The 19,720-nt window shown below is 37.8% G+C and overlaps 1 protein-coding gene across 9 annotated transcripts in view; it reads left to right on the forward strand.

Moving 5' to 3' along the window:
* Positions 1-19,720, forward strand: part of camta1b (calmodulin binding transcription activator 1b) — a 275,092-nt gene that overhangs the window by 123,655 nt on the left and 131,717 nt on the right. For all 9 annotated transcript variants that reach the window (XM_026221894.1, XM_026221889.1, XM_026221888.1 and 6 more), the window contains one exon: positions 5,759-5,826. In XM_026221894.1, the coding sequence (XP_026077679.1) occupies positions 5,759-5,826 (68 nt within the window). The remainder of the gene's footprint in view (positions 1-5,758; positions 5,827-19,720) is intronic.

The raw sequence follows: 19,720 nt of genomic DNA on the forward strand, positions 1-19,720 counted from the left end.
TTGTATGTTTGCTCAAATAAATTCAGCTTTGGCAAGCATAAGAGACTTTCAGAAACATAAAAAAAAAAACATAATTATTTCAAATTTTTGACCAGTAGTGCATGTTTGCTCACACCTTAGGCTTTCCAGGCTGCCCTTAAGGAACCCCATGGATACACAGATTAAAAGTGATGGTGTGCTCACATCCGAGCTGACTGTACCGCTTGATAACGTCTGAGTGTTGGTTTAAGTGCGTTCAGCACAGTTCAGCAGGGTACGCTCTGACTAATACTCATTTTGAAAACTGCCAGCCATCTATGTAACGCAGGATTTAAGGGTACCTGTGGGGACCATGGCAGGAACCAAGTGTGATGGAGTCCTGTGCTAATGAATCAGGGCACGTGTTCAAAAAGGATCTGTCGTGCAAAATTTTCTTCAGCCTGCAGCAAATTGTGGAGGAGAGTATTTTCAGCAGAATGAGGACTCTCTCCAGCTTTCTTCACGGTGCCTCTGGGAGCAGTTTAGGTTTAAAGTGCATTCGAGTTTGGTCAAATGAGAGTCAGTTTTAGGATGACCCTCGGCAGAACTACAAGGCCTCCATCGGGGCCTAAATTGGAAACTTAATATGAATTATGCAGAAATCGTTCAGAGATGTTAGAGCCTTGTTTTAGGAGAAGGCATTTAAGCTACTGTCTGTCTGTCTCATATCTCATTTTATTTATGTATTTTTCACTCATTTTTATTTTTATGTTAAATGTTTTAAATATGCATTTATTTTTGCAAATGCAAATTTTTCTGTATTCATTTTCATAGTTTTCTTGCATATTTTTCCTACAAACCACAATGTATTTCATTGTCAAGACTGATCAACCCAATTAAAAGTCTCTTCTTTTCAGGTATTTATCTTAAGCGCAATAAGCATTTTCAAATCACTTGAAAATGTGTGTTTGAATGGGACATATTTCTACAGAAACATGGATACATTTTTTCTAAATTGAGTAAAATCCTGTCTTGTGCAGTTTTTTGTGTAGCTAATGAATCAAACCCCAAAAAGTATTGGCGACAATGACATTTAAACCAATTTCACAATTACAAACAAAGCCCCTTTTTAAAAACATTTGTGTACAGTAGGTGTTAGTGATTTTAAAATTCAGATATTATAGCAAAATACTTTCTTTTTTTATGTAATTGCCATTTTTGCCTTAACTAATTCTGAAGTGTTGCCCATGGTCAAGCAACAAAGGACTCCCCTGAGCTGAAGCGGGTCAGCTTGATCACTTCAGCAAAGTGCTTCATCGAAGAGTGACCAACACTTTGAATTAATAACTGGAGCAATTGAACTAGATAGTCGTTTTTTTCACAAGCTTGCCTGTGACGTAAAATCTACATGTTTTCCACCACATCCGTTTTGCAGCTTGGATGTTTCCCTTTAAAGGGGGGGTGAAATGCTATTTCATGCATACTGAGTTTTTTACACTGTTAAAGAGTTGGATTCCATTGCTAAACATGGACAAAGTTTCAAAAATTAAGTTGTACGTTTGAAGGAGTATTTCTGTTCCCAAAATACTCCTTCTGGTTTGTCACAAGTTTCGGAAAGTTTTTTTTCGAGTATGGCTCTGTGTGACGTTAGATGGAGCGGAATTTCCTTATATGGGTCCTGAGGGCACTTCTCCCGGAAGAGCGCGTGCTCCCGTATAGCAGAGCACAGCACAGCACTGAGAGCACAACAGGCATTAAGTGATCAGGGCAAGAGCGTCGCGAAATGTCACAAAAGGAGTGTGTTTTTGGTTGCCAGGGCAAGACAACCCTGCACAGATTACCAAAGAAAAAAAAACAGCATTAAGGGACCAGTGGATGGAGTTTATTTTTACAGAGCATCAACGGAGTTGTGCAAGTGTTTTTGTTGTTTCCTGCATTTCGAAGATGCTTGTTTTACAAACAAGGCCCAGTTTGACGCCGGATTTGCGTATCGTTTATTTCTTAAGGATGATGCAATCCCAACGAAAAAGGGTCACGATTTTGTGTTGGAACCGCAGGCGGTGAGTAAAACTGCTTAAAATATCTCTGCCTCCTTGTTAGTGCGTCCGCCTCCGATGCCGAAGACCCGGGTTCGAGCCCCGCTCAGAGCGAGTCGTTGCTGCTGCTGCTCTCGTTCAGTTTCAGCCTCGGGATCTGATTCTGGATCATAAATAAACGGCTGAATCTGACTGTAAGCCATGGTTTGTTTTGGATGATGGGTTTTCCCTCACGGTAATGTCACAGCTTCCAAACGCTCTCAACTCAAAAGCCTACTGGCGCTCGTGATTCTTTAGCTCCGCCCACACGTCACGCCTCCAGTCGGTCGTGTTTTTCCAGGAAAAATCGGTAAAGACTATCTTTCTCTTATGAATATAATAAAACTAAAGACTTTTTGGAGTTATGAAGGATGCAGTACTACTCTATAGGTACTCAAGATTAACAGGATATTGAGTGAAAACCAGCATTTCACCCCCCCCCCCCCCCCCCCTTTAAATAAACCTGTCAGGGAGTCATATTGTTCCCGACTTCTTGTCTTTCATATTGGGAACAACAGAGGGAGACGGATGGCAGGCCTGGCCTTTTGAAACAGGTAGCAGGATTCGCTCATGTCTTCCTTTGGTGTTGAATTGTTAGAAGTGTTTCAAAGATCATTTTCACAGGAGGCCAATTTGCATTTCATAAAGTTTAGCAACAAGCATTCAAGACGTAAGCCTGAGAGAGAGACAGGGGGAGAGAGAGGCATTGTCTGGAAGGAAGAAGACACTTCAGTTTGTCTGGAAAGCCGGCTCCTGCTCACACGCCTCTCTTGACTCTCGTTTACCCCCAACTATAGTTTAAAGAGCGCTTTGAGGAGTTTCACATTTGTCGGCTCTTGAGTGGCAAACTTAGAGGTGCTCATTGGCAGTCAGAGCGAGGCATCGATGCCGCCCTTCAGGTTTAGTGCAGGTTAGGGAAAGAGCTGTCTGGAGGAGGTTCGATAGGTATGTTCGATACTGTATGTTCATGGGAAGTTGGAGGGAGGGGGAACTGGAGAAATGAGGAAATGAGGAAGGGATGTTCTCTGGCAGAACACTGAAGCCCCGAGGCCTTCATCTTCATTTCAATGCAAAATGAATTTGTCACATAATCTCTTCGGTGACTACAGCTCTGAGTTAGGAGCACGGAACAGAGGAATAATAAGGCAATGAGAGCAAAGAGGAGGGGAGGAGTGCTGGGAAAGTGTAGGAAGCACTAAGAGCAAGTTTATCGGAAAATGAGGAAAACTAGGGTGAGAAGGGACAGTAAAAACGAGCGGGCCGCTGAGACTTGACTCCAGAATAAACAGAATTTAACAAAGGCCCGGCTCCCTGATGCTCTGTATCTGTCCTGACGCTTGTTTGCCAAATTACGGCGGGTCATTGTTTTCCATTCAGTCCATTAGTGGCAGTGCCATGACGCTCCCAGGGTCCCAGCGTAAAAAACAATCAGCCAGTGAAAATGCATGCCTGGCCCAACGGTAAACAAGATGACAAAGAAGTATGTGTTGCGGTCACAAAAGATGATTGAATGCTTTGTGAAAATATCACTTGAAAACAATGAAGGGGGTCGTGAGTTGAGTTCAGAAGCCATGTATGATCACTTTCAAATGATAAAACTAGCAGATTATCCAATCTCCCACTCCATAATTTGCTCAGTGTTATTGCTTTGGTTTTGGATAATTAGTGTGGATGTTGTGACCTCTTGTTTGGTGACAAGCATGTTTGTCTATATGTTTTTTGGTACACAAAACCTGCAGTTCAGTAATCAGATGTTGTTGTGATTTATTTAATTTATTTATTTTATTTTTTTTTGGGGGGGGGTTACTTTTTTAAATATTTATTAACATATTACTATCATCAATATAATATTTTTATAGTAAATCAATATAATTAGACAAACATTTCAAAATTATACTTCTTTTGATCTGACGCAGACGGCAAAATATGATTTATCTTGCTGTGGTGCTAGAGAGCCGTATCCATCCATCTATCTTTCTTTCTTTCATTTTGAAAGATGCCAGATCTTCTAATCATGATGGCTGATCTCTGGATAATTTGGTTCTTCAAACAAATTTGCGGATATGATTAAAATATCTGGATTAAGTTGTCTAAAATTACTGCGCGTTCCCATGTTCCCAACGGGATGCCAATTTGCTGAATGTAAATTTAAGAATGTTGATTTCAAATGAACTGAAATTCATTGCATTACTGTACATTTTGAACACTGGAACATTTTGTTAACATCTATGGATTAAAATATTCCAGTTCAAAAATTCAATTGGAGTTAAAAAAGTACTCTTGATTCTTTTGCCGAATGACTCACAAGAGACTTGTGTCTATGAACACTTCTTCTTTCCTCTTGGCTCTTTAATGCACTACTCATCGCTCCCCTCTTTGCCTTCAGTAATGAGGGCAGCAGGGTTAAATTGGCACTGCACAAGCTGGCATCTCTAAATTGAAACCAAGAGAGAACATTGCCAGTTGTGTTCCCATACACTTCCCTGGGCCTTCTGCCTGTTCTCAGAGCCGAGCCAAGAGAGCATATGGCCGCATGTAGATACGCAGCAAATCTTTCGCATGACTGTCATCTGAACACTCTTCCCTAGTGAAGAGCATCCTGACGTGTCGGTCCTGTAGACGTGCACCACTTGTTACCCAAATCCTTTCTGTTTAGCCATATTCTACTTCATATAAAGACTGAACAACTGTCAAAGAGCTGTTAACATTTATGTGATGTACGTTTCTCAAATGAGCCCACTGGTGCATAAAATGAGATCGGTCTTTCAACTGATCTTAGAATTCAGGCACAAGTAACTCATGTGCATGTGAATGTTGTCTTAAGCGCTCTGCTGGTGGTTGCACAGCGATACGACGCAGGATCTGCCACTTGTCAGATGAGTTGATAGTCGATATGGCATGCTGATTGGCTGTAGGACTGGCAAGTCGCCCCTCTGGGCTGTGTAATCTGCCTCCTGACAGCTGCTCAGTGGGCAGTCTGAACATTTTACGAATACCCCATATTGATGAATGAATGATGGTCATCCTCAGGTCGTCTAGAAACAACCGTGACTCTCGTACCCTGGCTCAGAAATGGAGGAGTCGCTCATACTAATGCTCAAACCTTGGTTCATAGGATCATGTTGTTGGACAACACTCGTTAAGTTTATATGACAGTGTTTTGTGGTCTTTAAATGGAGTACTCTAGGTTTATAAGGACTGCAGAAGAAAGCAGGTCAATTTTATAGCACCTGAGAGAGAGTCAAACTCCCTGGGCTTGGATACATTTGCTTTAGTACTTTTAATAGTCTGATAACGTTAAAGGAAACATGTTACCTGTTTTTCTTCTAGCTAATAAGCCCTTGACTCAAGGTTATGATATCTATATATATATATATATCTATCTTTATGCTTTTTCACTTATTGATACTGCTAATGAGTTAGATTCTCATGCTAAACATTTTTGACATTTGGCGGAGTTCTGTGGCAAATACACTCCTTCGGTGTTCGTATAAGTGTCTGAAAGTGTTGTTTTTTTTGGGGGGTTTTTTTGAGTATGGCCCTGTATGTAATGTTGTTATTGCTAATGTAATAACTAGGATTTTGTTTCTTAAAATCGAAAATATTTGTCAACCAATAACTGATATGTGAGATTACCATTGCATTGTTTTTTAACTATATCAGCATTTTTAAAACAGAGTAAAAAGAGCACATTTCTAAGCGTTTCTTCATTTGTTCTGTTGCAGGAGATTGCAGCCTACTTGATTACATTTGAAAAACATGAGGAGTGGCTGACGACGTCCCCCAAAACCAGGTACGGTAAACCTTATTTCAAATGCAAAGTGTTACCTGAAAAGCAGAAATATATGGTTCAGCAAAGCTGCCAGTTCCTGCACATTTCGTGGGCATGTGCAGACAGATAATGGAATATTAATGACTATTTATAATGCAAGATGTGGCCAGGTCTATTAACTTAATGCTGTCTTTGCTCACCAATGCCATTAACGTGGGAGGTAATGTGGTGAGATCGTAGAACATCACCCTACGGTGATAAGGGCTCAGCACGAAATTTACAGTGTTACTTGATTTACTGAGCAGCGATAATGAAAAAGCTTTTTACTTTTAATGGCAGTTTCTATATCTATCCTGAGAGATAACAGCTGTGATATGATGATGAATGCAAATGAAGATAATATGTGATTATATATGAAGTGCACGTCAAGAGGAACCGAATGGCACGGAGACTACTTCTAGACTTTGATGTTCTGAATGTTTTCAGTGCTGCGTATTTCTATAGAAGGCCATGCAATTAAATTTAATCGTAACATAAGGGTAACTTGGTGGGAGCATGGACGAAAATATCCTATGGTATGCATGCTAATCTGTGGTGGGCCAAACAGATCAATTTGGATTTGCTCATAAACAGAAATCTCTGGAATAGGGAAAGGGTTTGTATTGGAGGCAAATCGAGGGAAACTAGAAATGTGGGCCGACAAATCACCACTGGGTTTTGGGTTCAAGAGATGTTTACATGGACAGAGGTTTCCTGGCCAGCATCTGGAGCTGTCATTCACAGAACTTGTACACACACTTTTGTAAGTACAGCGAGCAGATTAGGCGAATAGGAGCCGCTTTACTGAGCACACAACTGCTTCAGCTCTGATATCAGGTACCAAATGACTCATAAGATGTTTTTTGATTTGTTGGGTTTTACGTAAGCACAGACACACACATGCTGTGCCCCCAAAACATATTTTAAGAATTGAGCAATGCATAAAAATATCTGAGTGTCATTGCTTTAGATAACAAATATATCAAGTGTCATTTATTTTGAGGGAGAAAAAAAAAGCATATTACAAGCAGAACAAAAAGAAGTTTGTTGTTTTTAAATTATAAAACTACTTCTACTACTACTAGAACTTCGAAAACATGTTTTCTATACAGATATGTGGAATTTTTATTTTATTAGCTGGACTGCATTTACACCATTTCATTGTGTTTATATATATATATATATATATATATATATATATATATATATATATATATATATATATATATATATATATATATATGTATGTATATATATGTATATATATAAGGAGCACGGATATGTAATTAATAATTGATTATTATCAATGTTGTAAAATGATTTTGCTACCCAATATTTTTTTGGTGTCTGTAATGCATTTTTTAAGAATTCTTTGATGAATATAGAAATACAGCATTTATTTCAAAATGAAATATTTTTTAACATTATACATTTGAGAATTTGTGTGCTCCCATTATGTGGGTCACATGAGAAAAGTGCATCAAAAATAAGAGCGTAGTGTTGAAGCATCTATGATATAATTGTAGGGTGTGAATTGTAGCAGCAGCGAAGAGACAACTGGGCAACTGTCCTCTATACACACACACACACACACACAAACAAGCATGTAAACACAAGCGTTTACACTGAGTGTCTCACACACACATACACATGTGCACACACACAAACAAACATCTAAACAAAAGCTTTCACTCTTACACATACACATGTGCACACAAACACACTCACACACAAACATATAAACACAAGCGTTCACACTGAGTCTCACACAGTCTGAGTCTGCCTTTACATGATGGTACTGATTTCAGTCTGTAATTTGCCATAGCTCTTTAGTGCTGCGAGTGCTTTCCTGCTCTTAATGTAGCCTGTGTGACCCCAGGCTGTCTTCAGGGGTCACAACCAGTGTGAGCTCACACTGCAACCAATGACTGGAGATCACCCCCTAAACTCTTACTCACACACACATTCACCTTCACACCTAATATAACTGAAGCAGTGAAAGCACTGTGATTATTGTGATTTGATATTAATTTGAAGTTAAAAGAGTGCTTGTATCTCGATAGGTTGGGCAATCACACATGATAATAGTGGTAGGAGAAAAAAATCAATTCTCCAATGCATCGTGATTCTTTCTTCAACGATTCTGAGGGTTTTTTTTTTTCGCAAATGGCATGTGTAGGGATTTGTGCTGTGAGACGTACGCATTGCTTGCGCCACGATATTTTACTTTAGATATGCTTTAGAAATTCATTTGTTTATGCCGTTTAGAATGCAGTTCTATTAGATGCACAAAATTTGCGCACTGACAGACTTTCATGTGCGCTTTGTGTTTTTGTAGTCTTGAAGCTTGATCGCGGCTGCGGTTAAATGCACTTGCATCTCCGAATATTTTTACATGAAATAAAAGTTAATACAGTCAGGATTAACAGGACAGAACATCTGATTTATCGAAAAAGATCTGTGCATTAGTGTAACAGCCTGTTAAAGCTACCACTGTCTATGATCTCGTCAATAATAATCAAATGGCAATAATGTTGAGGAAATAAGAAAACCTCATAACTAGCCTATTGTCTGTAAACTTTAAAAAACTTGTTATTGTTTTACAGTTTTTCTGAATTACTAAAACACTAAACCCTAATCTCTGAACCAATTTCCCACTAGCTTAAACCAATTTCTTGAATAAAGCACTCTTTCTGCTAAACCTTAAACACATTCAGGCAGTTAAGCTCTATTTGCAAACTTGCTGCAAAATGTTAAACACAAGTGGCAAAACTAAAGCACAGTCGCCATCATTTACACACAACGATTCAGAATTGTTCACACTTGTTTCTAATGATGTGATCAAACTGACTGCACAAAGTATGAGCCAGTTCAGAGTGCACAAGTGGCACAGGGGACTGAATGATGATAAGAACATTAGATGGACACAATCTGAGAAGGACAGGAGGAAGAGTAGCTACATGTATGAAGTGGAGGATGAGGAAACAATGAGTAAGGGATCGTGAGTGTAATCAAGGCTGGATCTGTCAGACAAGAGGGGTTTTTTTTTTTTCTCTTTGTCTAGCAAAAAACACAACATTACTTGTGACGTGGACAAAGTCCTCAGGCTGGACTCGAGCACAAAGACATGATGCTGAGACAGAATGAATCTCTCCTTGACCCTGATTTTACAATTGCACATCTTGCAGTATCTGAGTGTATTATAACATGCTTTTCATTTAGAGTTTTATTTGACCTTTTTGGCCTTTGCAGTTGGACTGCTGAATTACTCAGTTGAAATCACTATACAGTTTTACTAAACAGGTAAATTGTTTTTCTGTAATGTTCTGGATGCTACAGTATGTTAGTAGTGTTTATTTTATTGACTTATTTTGTTTGTGTGTGTGTGTGAGTTTGAGTGCAAGTGAAATGGTTTTGCCATTATTGTTTGTTTTTGATGGAAAGCCAGAGGTTTCTGGAATTTTTGGATTTGTGTTTAAGGTTTTGAGAAAATTAGTGATGGTCTCAAGAAATGTGTTTTAGCAATTCAGAAAAACTTTAAAAAGTAGCCTGCTTACATAATAACAAAAAAATTAAAACTTTGATGTATTTTTGTTGGTATTGGTGAGTTTGAGATCATTTTGATTCAGTGCTGTGAATTGTTCACTCATATGTTGCTCTCCTGTGCATTGTGTGAACAGTGAACGTGTGTGTGTGTGTGTGTGTGTGCATGCTAACCTTGATATAGCTGGCAGGTATTACCACCGCTCTATGTGTGTGTGCCAACTTTTCTTTTTAAAGATGATTACTGTTTGCTGGGATTCGGTTTTGAGGTTTGCACACAACATTAATTGAGAGATTACATGGAATATTTGATTTTTTACACGACATAAACTATGATACTTTCACTTGATAATTGTATTATTGATATAATTATTATCATGATTATTATTATGCAAATATATAAAGTTATATAAATGTTATAAATATTAGAAATACCACGTTTATACAGCCAAGTCGCATGGCTACGAGTGGGATTTTGCGTTTAACTTTTTATGGTTTTTACTTTAACTTTTTCATGCTTCTGATACAACATTCATTCTTTAGTTCAATCTCATATTCACAATAAATCAGCTACATCTTACAAGATGTTTTTGAAAGTAAAAATAATGTCCTTGTTTCAGTGTCTTTCAATATTAAAATCTTTACTGCTGACTCACGTGTGGCCATCTAATGGGGAAATAATTACTAAAATCAGCTTCATGAACACACATGCCGTTTCTCAATACTACATTCTGTTAAATACTGCTGTTATTTATAAGAGCTGAGCGGCCGCTGATGCCCTGGAACTCACATCGCCGAAAACGGCAAAGATAATTTTCAAATAGACATGACTAACAGTCTAATAGACAGTCTAACCAACTACAGTTTCCCCTAAAAACTCTTTAAACAACATTTCCTGACACACACACAAAAAAAGTATTATTTCCAAAATTCTAGTAGATTTGGTCGTCTGCGGTGACACTCAATGTTAGAAATACAAACAGTGAAACTCACTAGAATATCACACCACTGGAAAAGGCTCTGAGCCAATCAGATTTGAGGACCATAAAAAAACTTAGTTTATCCTTAAAACAAGGGGGAGAAAGCCAATGGGGTTAATACAGGTAGTTAATTCAAGAGGGAAAACTATTTAATTTTTCTTATCCCATTGGAAAAAGGATTAGAAACCCTAGTGAATTTTGTTGGATTTCTGTGGTTTCTCTCCACGCTAGTCTGTCATGTCGCACCCCCCAGACTCCTCCAGTCTCTCTCTAAAGAGCATCACATAAAGGGCCCCTTCCCATCAAAACAATGGCGTCTGAGGAATACCAATGCATGCCCGCTGCCGTTTTGTCGAAGTTTAATTTGGCTGATCTGCTTTGTGTCACGTGTCTCTCCTCTCTTCCGCAAGGGGAGTGCATCTGAGGTCACGATTAAACACCACATGCTCATTCATGTGCAAATGCACTCAGGGCTCTTTGAAACCGAACCGATGGAGGAAAGAAGGAGGAGAAAACTGATAACAAACAGAGTGAAGGAAATCAGGAGGGCGAGGAGCGGAGGAGAAAGTGTCTGCTCGTCTCCTGGAGTTCATGTCTCCTTGCTCGAGTTGTGGTGGACTTTGTAAGCCAGTGAACCGAGAAGTCCCGTCTGTACCGTGGTGAATTTTAAGCACAACTAGAATAGAAACCACTTGTGCTGAACGGACCTTCGTTCATAATTCTCCCCAGTTGTTCTTAAAGGTACATAATCAACCAATTAAAGCGCTAATGATCCATATCAGTTTATTATCAGAGTTGACAAACATAAAAGTCAAGTTAATTGATCCATAACAGACGTTTGATTGGACAGAGGGACACACACACACACACATAGTGAGTCAGCATGTATTTTATCTGACTTTCCGCCAGGAGAGACTGAATGAGACAGAGATTGATCTGTTCAGTCTCAGTGATGTACACACACCTACTGGAAGCTCCAGACACAAACACAATATATTCAATATTCCGACACATTGTACTTGACTATGATGATAGTCTAAAGTCTTCTTTATACTTCATCTTCTGCCTTGTTTTTATCACACGTCTCCACTGGTGCAAAGTCAGACGAGCTGAGCCGCCGTTTTAAATTCATTCACTATGGGAGCTGAGCAGCAGGGGATTGTGGGATTGACAGCGGTGCCGAGTGAGTGGTGAGAATGTTAGAAAGTTGGGAAGTGCTAAATTTCACACAAATGAGAGATGAAAAACATCCAGAAAGACAGTTGTTGTGATGTGAAGATATAGTTTTAGAGCTTAAATCACATCATTAAACATTATTATACATGTAGATTTGTGACCGAGTTAACGACAGTGTGTGCATTCTGGTCTTCAGTTTATTTGAAATACAGTGAGTGAGTCTTGAGTTCAAGATTATCTCTACTGGATTTATTGATACAATATAAATGGCAAAAATAAAATGTGCCTGATTTGTGGTTGAACTTTCATTAATATTTCGTCAACTGTTACTAATCAACCACCCACCTGAAAAAAAAAATAAATAAAATAAAAAAAATTGGTTTATCAGTAAACTATGTGACAAGCATCATCTGAATTTTTTTATTTATATATATTTGCAGTGCATATTTTGAAAGCTTTATGGTAAATGTACTCAAAAAAAATTCTGACCTCCACTGACCTCAAAGAGTATGATTTGAAACATTTATTTGGTTGCAACAATGATTTTAATTTAAGACAATCTGACAAGGCCCGTCACTGAAATTAGGAGTCAAAGTGTTGAAACTGTCAACTCACCACCTGAATTTTTTTTTAAATTATATATATATATATATTTATATATATACTTTTTTTTTTTTTTTCTTAAACCAGTGTCCCATAATAGGGGGTGCTGGCTAACAGGTTAATCATTAAGACTGGCAACTAGCATAAAGTTGCAATGATAAATTAAATAAACTGATACCAGTAGTTGATTTGTTTAGTATGTATACCATTTTTATTTATATATACAAATATATTACAAAAATATAAATATACTGTATATATAAAATATATGAAGTTCCAAATGTAGGTTCGGAAGGAGCCTAATCATTCAGTCCCATCAATCATCCTTACAAGCCTATAGATGCAGCAGTCATTTCGCCATTCCAGCGACAATTCTTCTTGCACCCCTCCACCTCCCCATCTCCTCCTTCTCTCTCAGTGTAGCTCAAGCCAAACCTCGGGTTCGAGCATCCATCGAGGACAGCAAGCCAAGTTTGTTTACCATTAAACATCAGGACTGAACGGGCAGGCAAATTCGTGAAATAATATAGAGTTACAACCAATGATTGTCAGGAATTATCTGTGATGGATGTGTGGAAACACCTTTACTTGTAATGCACAAACGCAGCAAAGCGTCTGGAGATGTTTGGACATGCTGCATAATGAAATAATATTGATATGGTCCAGTTATTTTCATTACACATCTACTGAATAAAGAAGCTCTGTCAGTGCTCACATCAGTTTCTCTTTGATGCCAAAATCTTGTTTGAGCACCTTTCCATAATCTCAATTGGGCAGTTTGTCGGACATGCCTTTTATTAAAACACCAAAATAATAACAGATTCCATCGAACTCTATTCCATAGTGCTCTATTCCTCAAGGAAATAACCGCTTTTCACACAGCAAACAGTAAGTGTGTGTGTGTGTGAGAGAGAGAGAGGAGGTCGTAGAGATATAGGCAGTGGCCATTGTGGACTGTGTGTGTGTGTGTATGTGTGTGTATCACGTGCCTGCCATAATGAATGCGATGGGCCGTCTCTCAGACAGTACGTCAGCTCCTCTGGCTCTTCCCGCTAGTGTTGCATGTGTTGGCGCGCTTCAGCGGCAGACAGACTCACTGCTCTGCACTAATGCTTTCTGGCAAGAACACTGGGCATTTATTAGTGCAGGAAAGCATGCGAAATGTATGTGTGAATGTTTGCATCATTCTTGTCGCGAATCCTAACATTCAGTTCTTAATATCAATAGCTGTGAAACTTCATGGTTCTTCAAACCAATTTTAATTCCGAGGCAACAACAACAAAACACTTATGTAAGAAGTTCAAATGTGATGGGTTGCACTTTTCAAACATTTTTAATTTATATTTACTTATTTTGCATGTAAAAACATGGATAAAATTGGCGTTGATTTGTTTTGTAGGGTCCTCATAGTTAACTAAAATAATAATAATTACTTGATATAAACTTTAACTAAATTAAAAAAAAAGCAAATATTATTTTTTTTTTCTATTTTGAAAAATAAATGTTTAATTTAGCTACTTGCAAAGGCCACATTTTTCATTTTCATTTAGCTTATTCTGATTCTGATTTATGTTTTGTAGGGCCCTCATAGTTAACTAAAATAATAATAATTACTTGATATAAAATAAACTTTAACTAAAATAAAAAATGTAAAGTCAATTTTTTTTTTAAGAAATGTTTAATTTAGCTACTTGCAAATGCAACATTTTTCATTTTCATTTAGTTTATTCTGATAATAAAATACTACAAAATCACTAAAACTAAATCTGAATGAAAAAGTCTGAAAAATAAATAGACATAATGATAATAATAATAATAATAATGATAAAATTGACAAAAACATACTAAAACTTTAATTAAAAATATAATAAAAACATAATAATACAAACTATAGTAGTATTTTATCTTGCCAATATGGTTGTTTGATTCCTATTTATGATATAGCACAATCTCATGTTTATATTTGATGTTTTGACAGTTAGCTGATTTATTCTACATTTTCTGAAGACAAATGGACCATGGACTTACATTAACACCCTGCCAATATAGGCGTTTGGATTATGAAGCGCATGCAATCATCTACGCACATGCACACACAGCATGTGAGCGTTCAAACGCAGACAGACAGCAATCTGAAACCAAAAGTCAGTGCTCAGTACTGCCGATGATGTAGAAATACTGATACCACTACTCATTGGATTTCCCAGGTGTGTGAGTGTGCTTTTCATGCATGTGCCTTTTTATGAATGTGTATTTTTGAGTGCTTGTGTATGTTTGTGCCTTATAAGGTTTTCTTCTGTGTTTATATACTGTGCATTTGACCATGTATGTTTATGTGCTTTTATGCATGCATGCTTTTGGTTTGTGTGAGTATGTTTATGTTTGTGTATGTGCTTTTTTTTGTATGTTTGTGCCTTTTATATAGATTTGCATTTGTATGTGTATGTGTGCTTGTATGCATTTATGCATGTGTGTATGTGTGTGCTCTTTTTGATGTATATCTATGTATTCTTTGTGGATTTGGGCTACTGTGTGTGCATGCACTTTATTGTGTGTGTTTGTCCATTTGCAATATCACCGTGGTGCTCTTGCGCTTTGTGAGTGAAGTCCATTTATTGTACGTTCACAGACGTGTGTATCGGGAGGATGGTGTGTCTGAGTGAAGCGGTCCTTCCGAGAGGTAGTTGAGCAAGATGAAATGAAAGGGGTCTGGGAAGTGGCAACATGTCAATATGAAATAGAGAGAGAAAGAAAGAGACAGGAGCCAGAGTAGAGCAGCGAGAGATGATAGATGAGAGATGCCGCGTAGGATGCACTGAACCATATGGGAAGAGCAGAGGAAGAAATCTGACGGAATTGAAAAAGAGAAAACCGGATGAGCAGGCGCTGACGAGAGCTGCGATACGTCTGTGTGGTCCGGGAAGACACTATTGACCATCAAGTGAAACAGCAAGAGATTCCTGCTCCTATAAAACATACAACACACACAGAGCTCGCACAGAACAGCGTGTCGTGGCTTTGAAGTTGTGTGCGTTGAGTTGACATGTGTTTTTCACAGTGGTTGGTCATAGTTCATCTTTTGATTTGAGTACGGGGTGACCCAATTCTGTCGGCCCCGTGCTCATAAATAATCGAAAACAAACAATCATATACAAACATATTAATGCATTCTGCTATGGACAGTACACAGCCTTCAATGTGTCCATCATCTGAACTTGTGTTGTGTATCGAGTCACAGATCAGATTGCTCCATGTGCCATATATATATATATATATATATATATATATATATATATATATATATATATATATATATATATATATATATATATATATATATATATATATATATATATATATTTTTTTTTTTTTTTTTTTTTGAAATGCTAGTGTGCTAGATGTGTATTTCTTTATTTCTTGGGTTATAAAATCCCACAATCCTCTGTGTGGTTCTGTGGTCATTTGAAATAATAACAAAAATAAATAAAGAAAATTAATTTACAAATGCCATAAAAAATTTTTTTAAAAATTAAAAAAAAAAACTATGATTCCATTTCTAGAAAGAAACTTCCATCATTAAAAATTAACTTGGTTATTTCTAAAATTCACTTGAATTTGTTCTAGGTCATTAGACATGACATATTTTTGCCTTGGACTCCCTAGAAGATGCTTTCATACAAAAATCATTGACTTTCTGTTTTGGTTGCACAGCTGGTGAGATAATGCATTTTTGTGTGTACGTATGTGTGTGTCAGAAAGAAGAGCTAGAGGTAAACCTCACTGGCAGATCACCCTTGTGAGGCTCAGCGTCACTTGATGATAAAGACTGAATTCAATTATTTAGCAACACTTGCAGAACAGACAGCAGCTCACTGTCCCTCCTCTAGGGATGAAGTGTGTGTCTGCCAGACTACATCCGCTCTGAAAAAGCTGAATTTATGACTCAAATAGCGGTAATGGAATGCCCGAGTAATTAGCATCTAATGTTAAACGGAAACTACGATTTTGAGCCTAAAATAGCAAGTGTACAGCATTCTTTGGATCTATAACTCCTGAGTGTGTTTCTTCATCATCTACTACTTTTTTTTTGTATTTTTGTTTTTTGGCCACACAGATGGAGAGATTTTAAAAAACATATTTTCTTTGCAATTACAATGGACAATGATTGAGATATTCAAAACACATTAAAACCATTTGAGAAGCAGATTGAAGCCGTCATTCACATTAAAAGAATAGTTCATCCAAAAATGAAATTCTGTCATCATTTACTCACCCTCATGTTGTTCTTCTGCTGAACACAGAAGAAGATATTTTGAAGAATGTATGAAACCAAACAGTTGATGTTCCACATTGACGTCCATTTTTCCAAACTATGGAAGTTTATGGGGTACTGTTACCCGTATTCTTCAAAATATCTTTTTTTATTGTTCCACAGAATGTTCAGATCTTTCCATTGAATTTGTTAGAATTTTTTTTTATTTAGTTTACAAAACTGGTATGAATGAGTCGTTTAAAATTGATCAAGTTCTTGAGCTAACCCACTGACTTGCAATAGTTAACGACTCAGTGGAGGGGAAAATTACCAATGAATAACAACATGGATATTGAGTACAAGTTGTACAGTCAGCATCTATAATGCTTGTCTAGCTTTTATTTTAAAGCTTTAAAGCTTCGGTTCCTGTTCATCATAATTGCATTTACAAGAAATATCAACACAGGCTGCAGAACATCTCCTTTTGTGTTCAGTAAAGAAAGTCAGTCAAATGGATTTGGAATGACACGAGGCAGAGTAAATTATGAACTATCCCTTTAAACGAAACCATCAGTGCTTGGGGTGTGATTAAATGAGACTGGAAACCACAAAGCCATCCCAGTCTTCGTGAAGCCAGACTTGCCCGAGTGTGTGCGGTTGTAGGGGCTTCTGATAATGCACATGCAGGCCTCGTTCAACCACGACTGATGGAGAGTTTTGACTTCAATTAATTCTTCATCACATTAATTAATCTAAATCTATAGTTAATTAATTATGCAGTGTATTTTTTCTTGTGCATGTTTAAAAAGTCAAAAGGGTTGCTGGATGATGTTTTAAATTGGAAAATTAATATTCATAACACCTAATGAAGTTTCTAGAATGACCCTCGATTCATGGCTTTACTGAGATTTAATTAACAATCCTGGCAGCCGACACCTTTGACAGAATGGGTGGCATAATCGAGCTGCGTGGAGTGACTTATTGTGCGAACACGATAAAACATACAAACATTAATATCTGGCAAACACTGAGCTCTCTTAAGATCCTCAAAAACATCTCATAATATGCCATTCACAAATTATCCTGGCAAACATTAGGAGTAAAACTGCTTAAGTGTGAAAATAATGTCATGCAAGACTGAGCAGTAATGAATATATTAGGACTCGGGCATCTGATCCAAGGTCAGAGAAAAATTTGCAGCAGCATTTATAGACCCCGTAGAATTTTCAATAATTGCTGTCCTGTCATAAAAGTTTAACCCTCAAACCGTGATATTGATGCCAGACATCGACCAGCAGCTAATTTAATCACATTACTATAGAGTGGGAGATTTATTACACTTTTTCGTATTTTTATTTGTTTATTTTTGTGCACATTATGTTTCATTTGCTTGTGTTAGCTGTATCACCTCAAGTCTGATACTCTGGGCTTTTGAGTGTGCATCTGTGTGATGTTTCACCCCGTTTATCTTAATGCTGTTTATTACGGCTGTCTTTGTTTGTAGGAGCACATGTGTATCTGTGCTCTCAGTGACGCTGTCTGTGGTCCTGAAAGCCCACAGACTACACAGACACGGTGTCTCCAGACTGATCGAGTTATGTTCACATCAGCACTCGTGTGTGTGAACTCTGCATGACCTCGGCGTCCTCCAGTGAGTACATTAACCCATCACTGCAGTCAGTCAGCACACTGACCTTTTTCACCTCACACTTGACCCTGAGTCGACACAGGCTAACAGTACGCTAGATAAAAATATTCAATTTGCTCAAGAAGCTTGTATAATCCTCATATTCTAATTGGTCTTGCGTCCATCTAAATAAACACTACTGGTCAAAAGTTTGGATTTTTTTTAAATATATATATAAGTCTTGATAAGTCTCATGCTCACAAAGGCACAAACAGCAATATTGTGAAATATTAAAATTTAAGATAACCATTGCCTCTTTTTAATATACAGTATTTTAAAATATAATTTATTCCTGTGACAGAAAAGCTAAATTTTCAGCTTGGTCCTTAGTTTTTATCAATCATTATTGGTACTTAATTATTGATAATGGTTCCTAATATTATCAGCATTGAAAACAGTTGTGCTGCTTAATATTTTTGTGTAAACTTTTCTTTAGGAATCTTTGATAAATATAAAGGTCAAAATAATGGCATTTATTTTAAACAGAAACCTGTTGTAACATTATCACTAATAATTATTATTACACTGTCACTTTTGAGCAAATTAATCCGTATAATTCAAAACTTTAGGTGGTTTCGATGAAAGTGTCTTGCAAATGTTTTGAATAAACATTAGTATGGTTACATTCACTGCCATTTGGCATATACATGTAAACAGACTAAAGGGCAGTTTACATTGAATGTGTTTTTGCATTCCACTGCACGCTTTTCCATTGTTTTTCTGTGTAAACAAGATTCAATCTTTTGCAGTATTTCTAAAAATGCAATGTTCAAGTTAAAAGAACTTCAGCTTGCATTGCTATTTTACTTGCAAAAATGCATTCTGTGCGCCCCCTAACAGTAAGAAACAGTCCAGATTGAATGCAAGAATGTCCCTAAGGCAGGATCTGTGGCTCATCGTCACATATAAGTACATTCAACACTGGCAGCAGTTTGTGCTATGAGTGTGGCCTGAAAATCACTCCGAAAAATACAGCAAAAACTCACTTGTAATCCTGCAAATTTGCTGCATGTCGGCATTGCCCTTAGCGTTTGCTACTCCACGTTCAGTCGACAAGATCAGAATGTTCTCTCTCGGTAGGCAGCTTCCATGTTTCATTAATCAGCCCCAACCATCTCTCCGAATCAACTTTTTCCGGCTGAGCCCCCATTCCCTACCCCTACACGGACTCCACGTGGTCCTTCCCATCCCGCCGTCAGTTTTCTCAGATGAAGCCGTTGACAGGCGCAGGGGTCTTTTCCATCGCCATGCTGAGGGGCTTTTTAATTTAAGGTAATTAATTGCTGACCTCATTTGATGCTGTACTTTATGAGCCTATGGTGACGGCCTGTGATTTTCTGTACTTCCCGCTGCTAGCGAGAACTCCTGCATGACTGAGAAGGAGCAGAAGATTGTATGAAGGAAAGCGATGGAGGGAGAGGCTGTTGTGATGTGTTCCGAGGGGGAAAACACAAAAAGGATCTGGTACTTTCTAAAAGAGACAAGTGATTTCCCCAGTCTTGCTGTTCTTCCTGCTCTGGTGGAAGCTGCATCCCTCCGTCTGTCTCCAGACTTGACTGTCAGGGGCATCCACTCCATTTAATCAAACAGATTTCTGTTATTACATTCGCCTCCAAGTTCCAGAAAGAGAGAAGG

The sequence above is a fragment of the Carassius auratus genome, chromosome 36 (assembly GCF_003368295.1).
Source record: "Carassius auratus strain Wakin chromosome 36, ASM336829v1, whole genome shotgun sequence".
Classification (NCBI taxonomy): domain Eukaryota; kingdom Metazoa; phylum Chordata; class Actinopteri; order Cypriniformes; family Cyprinidae; genus Carassius; species Carassius auratus.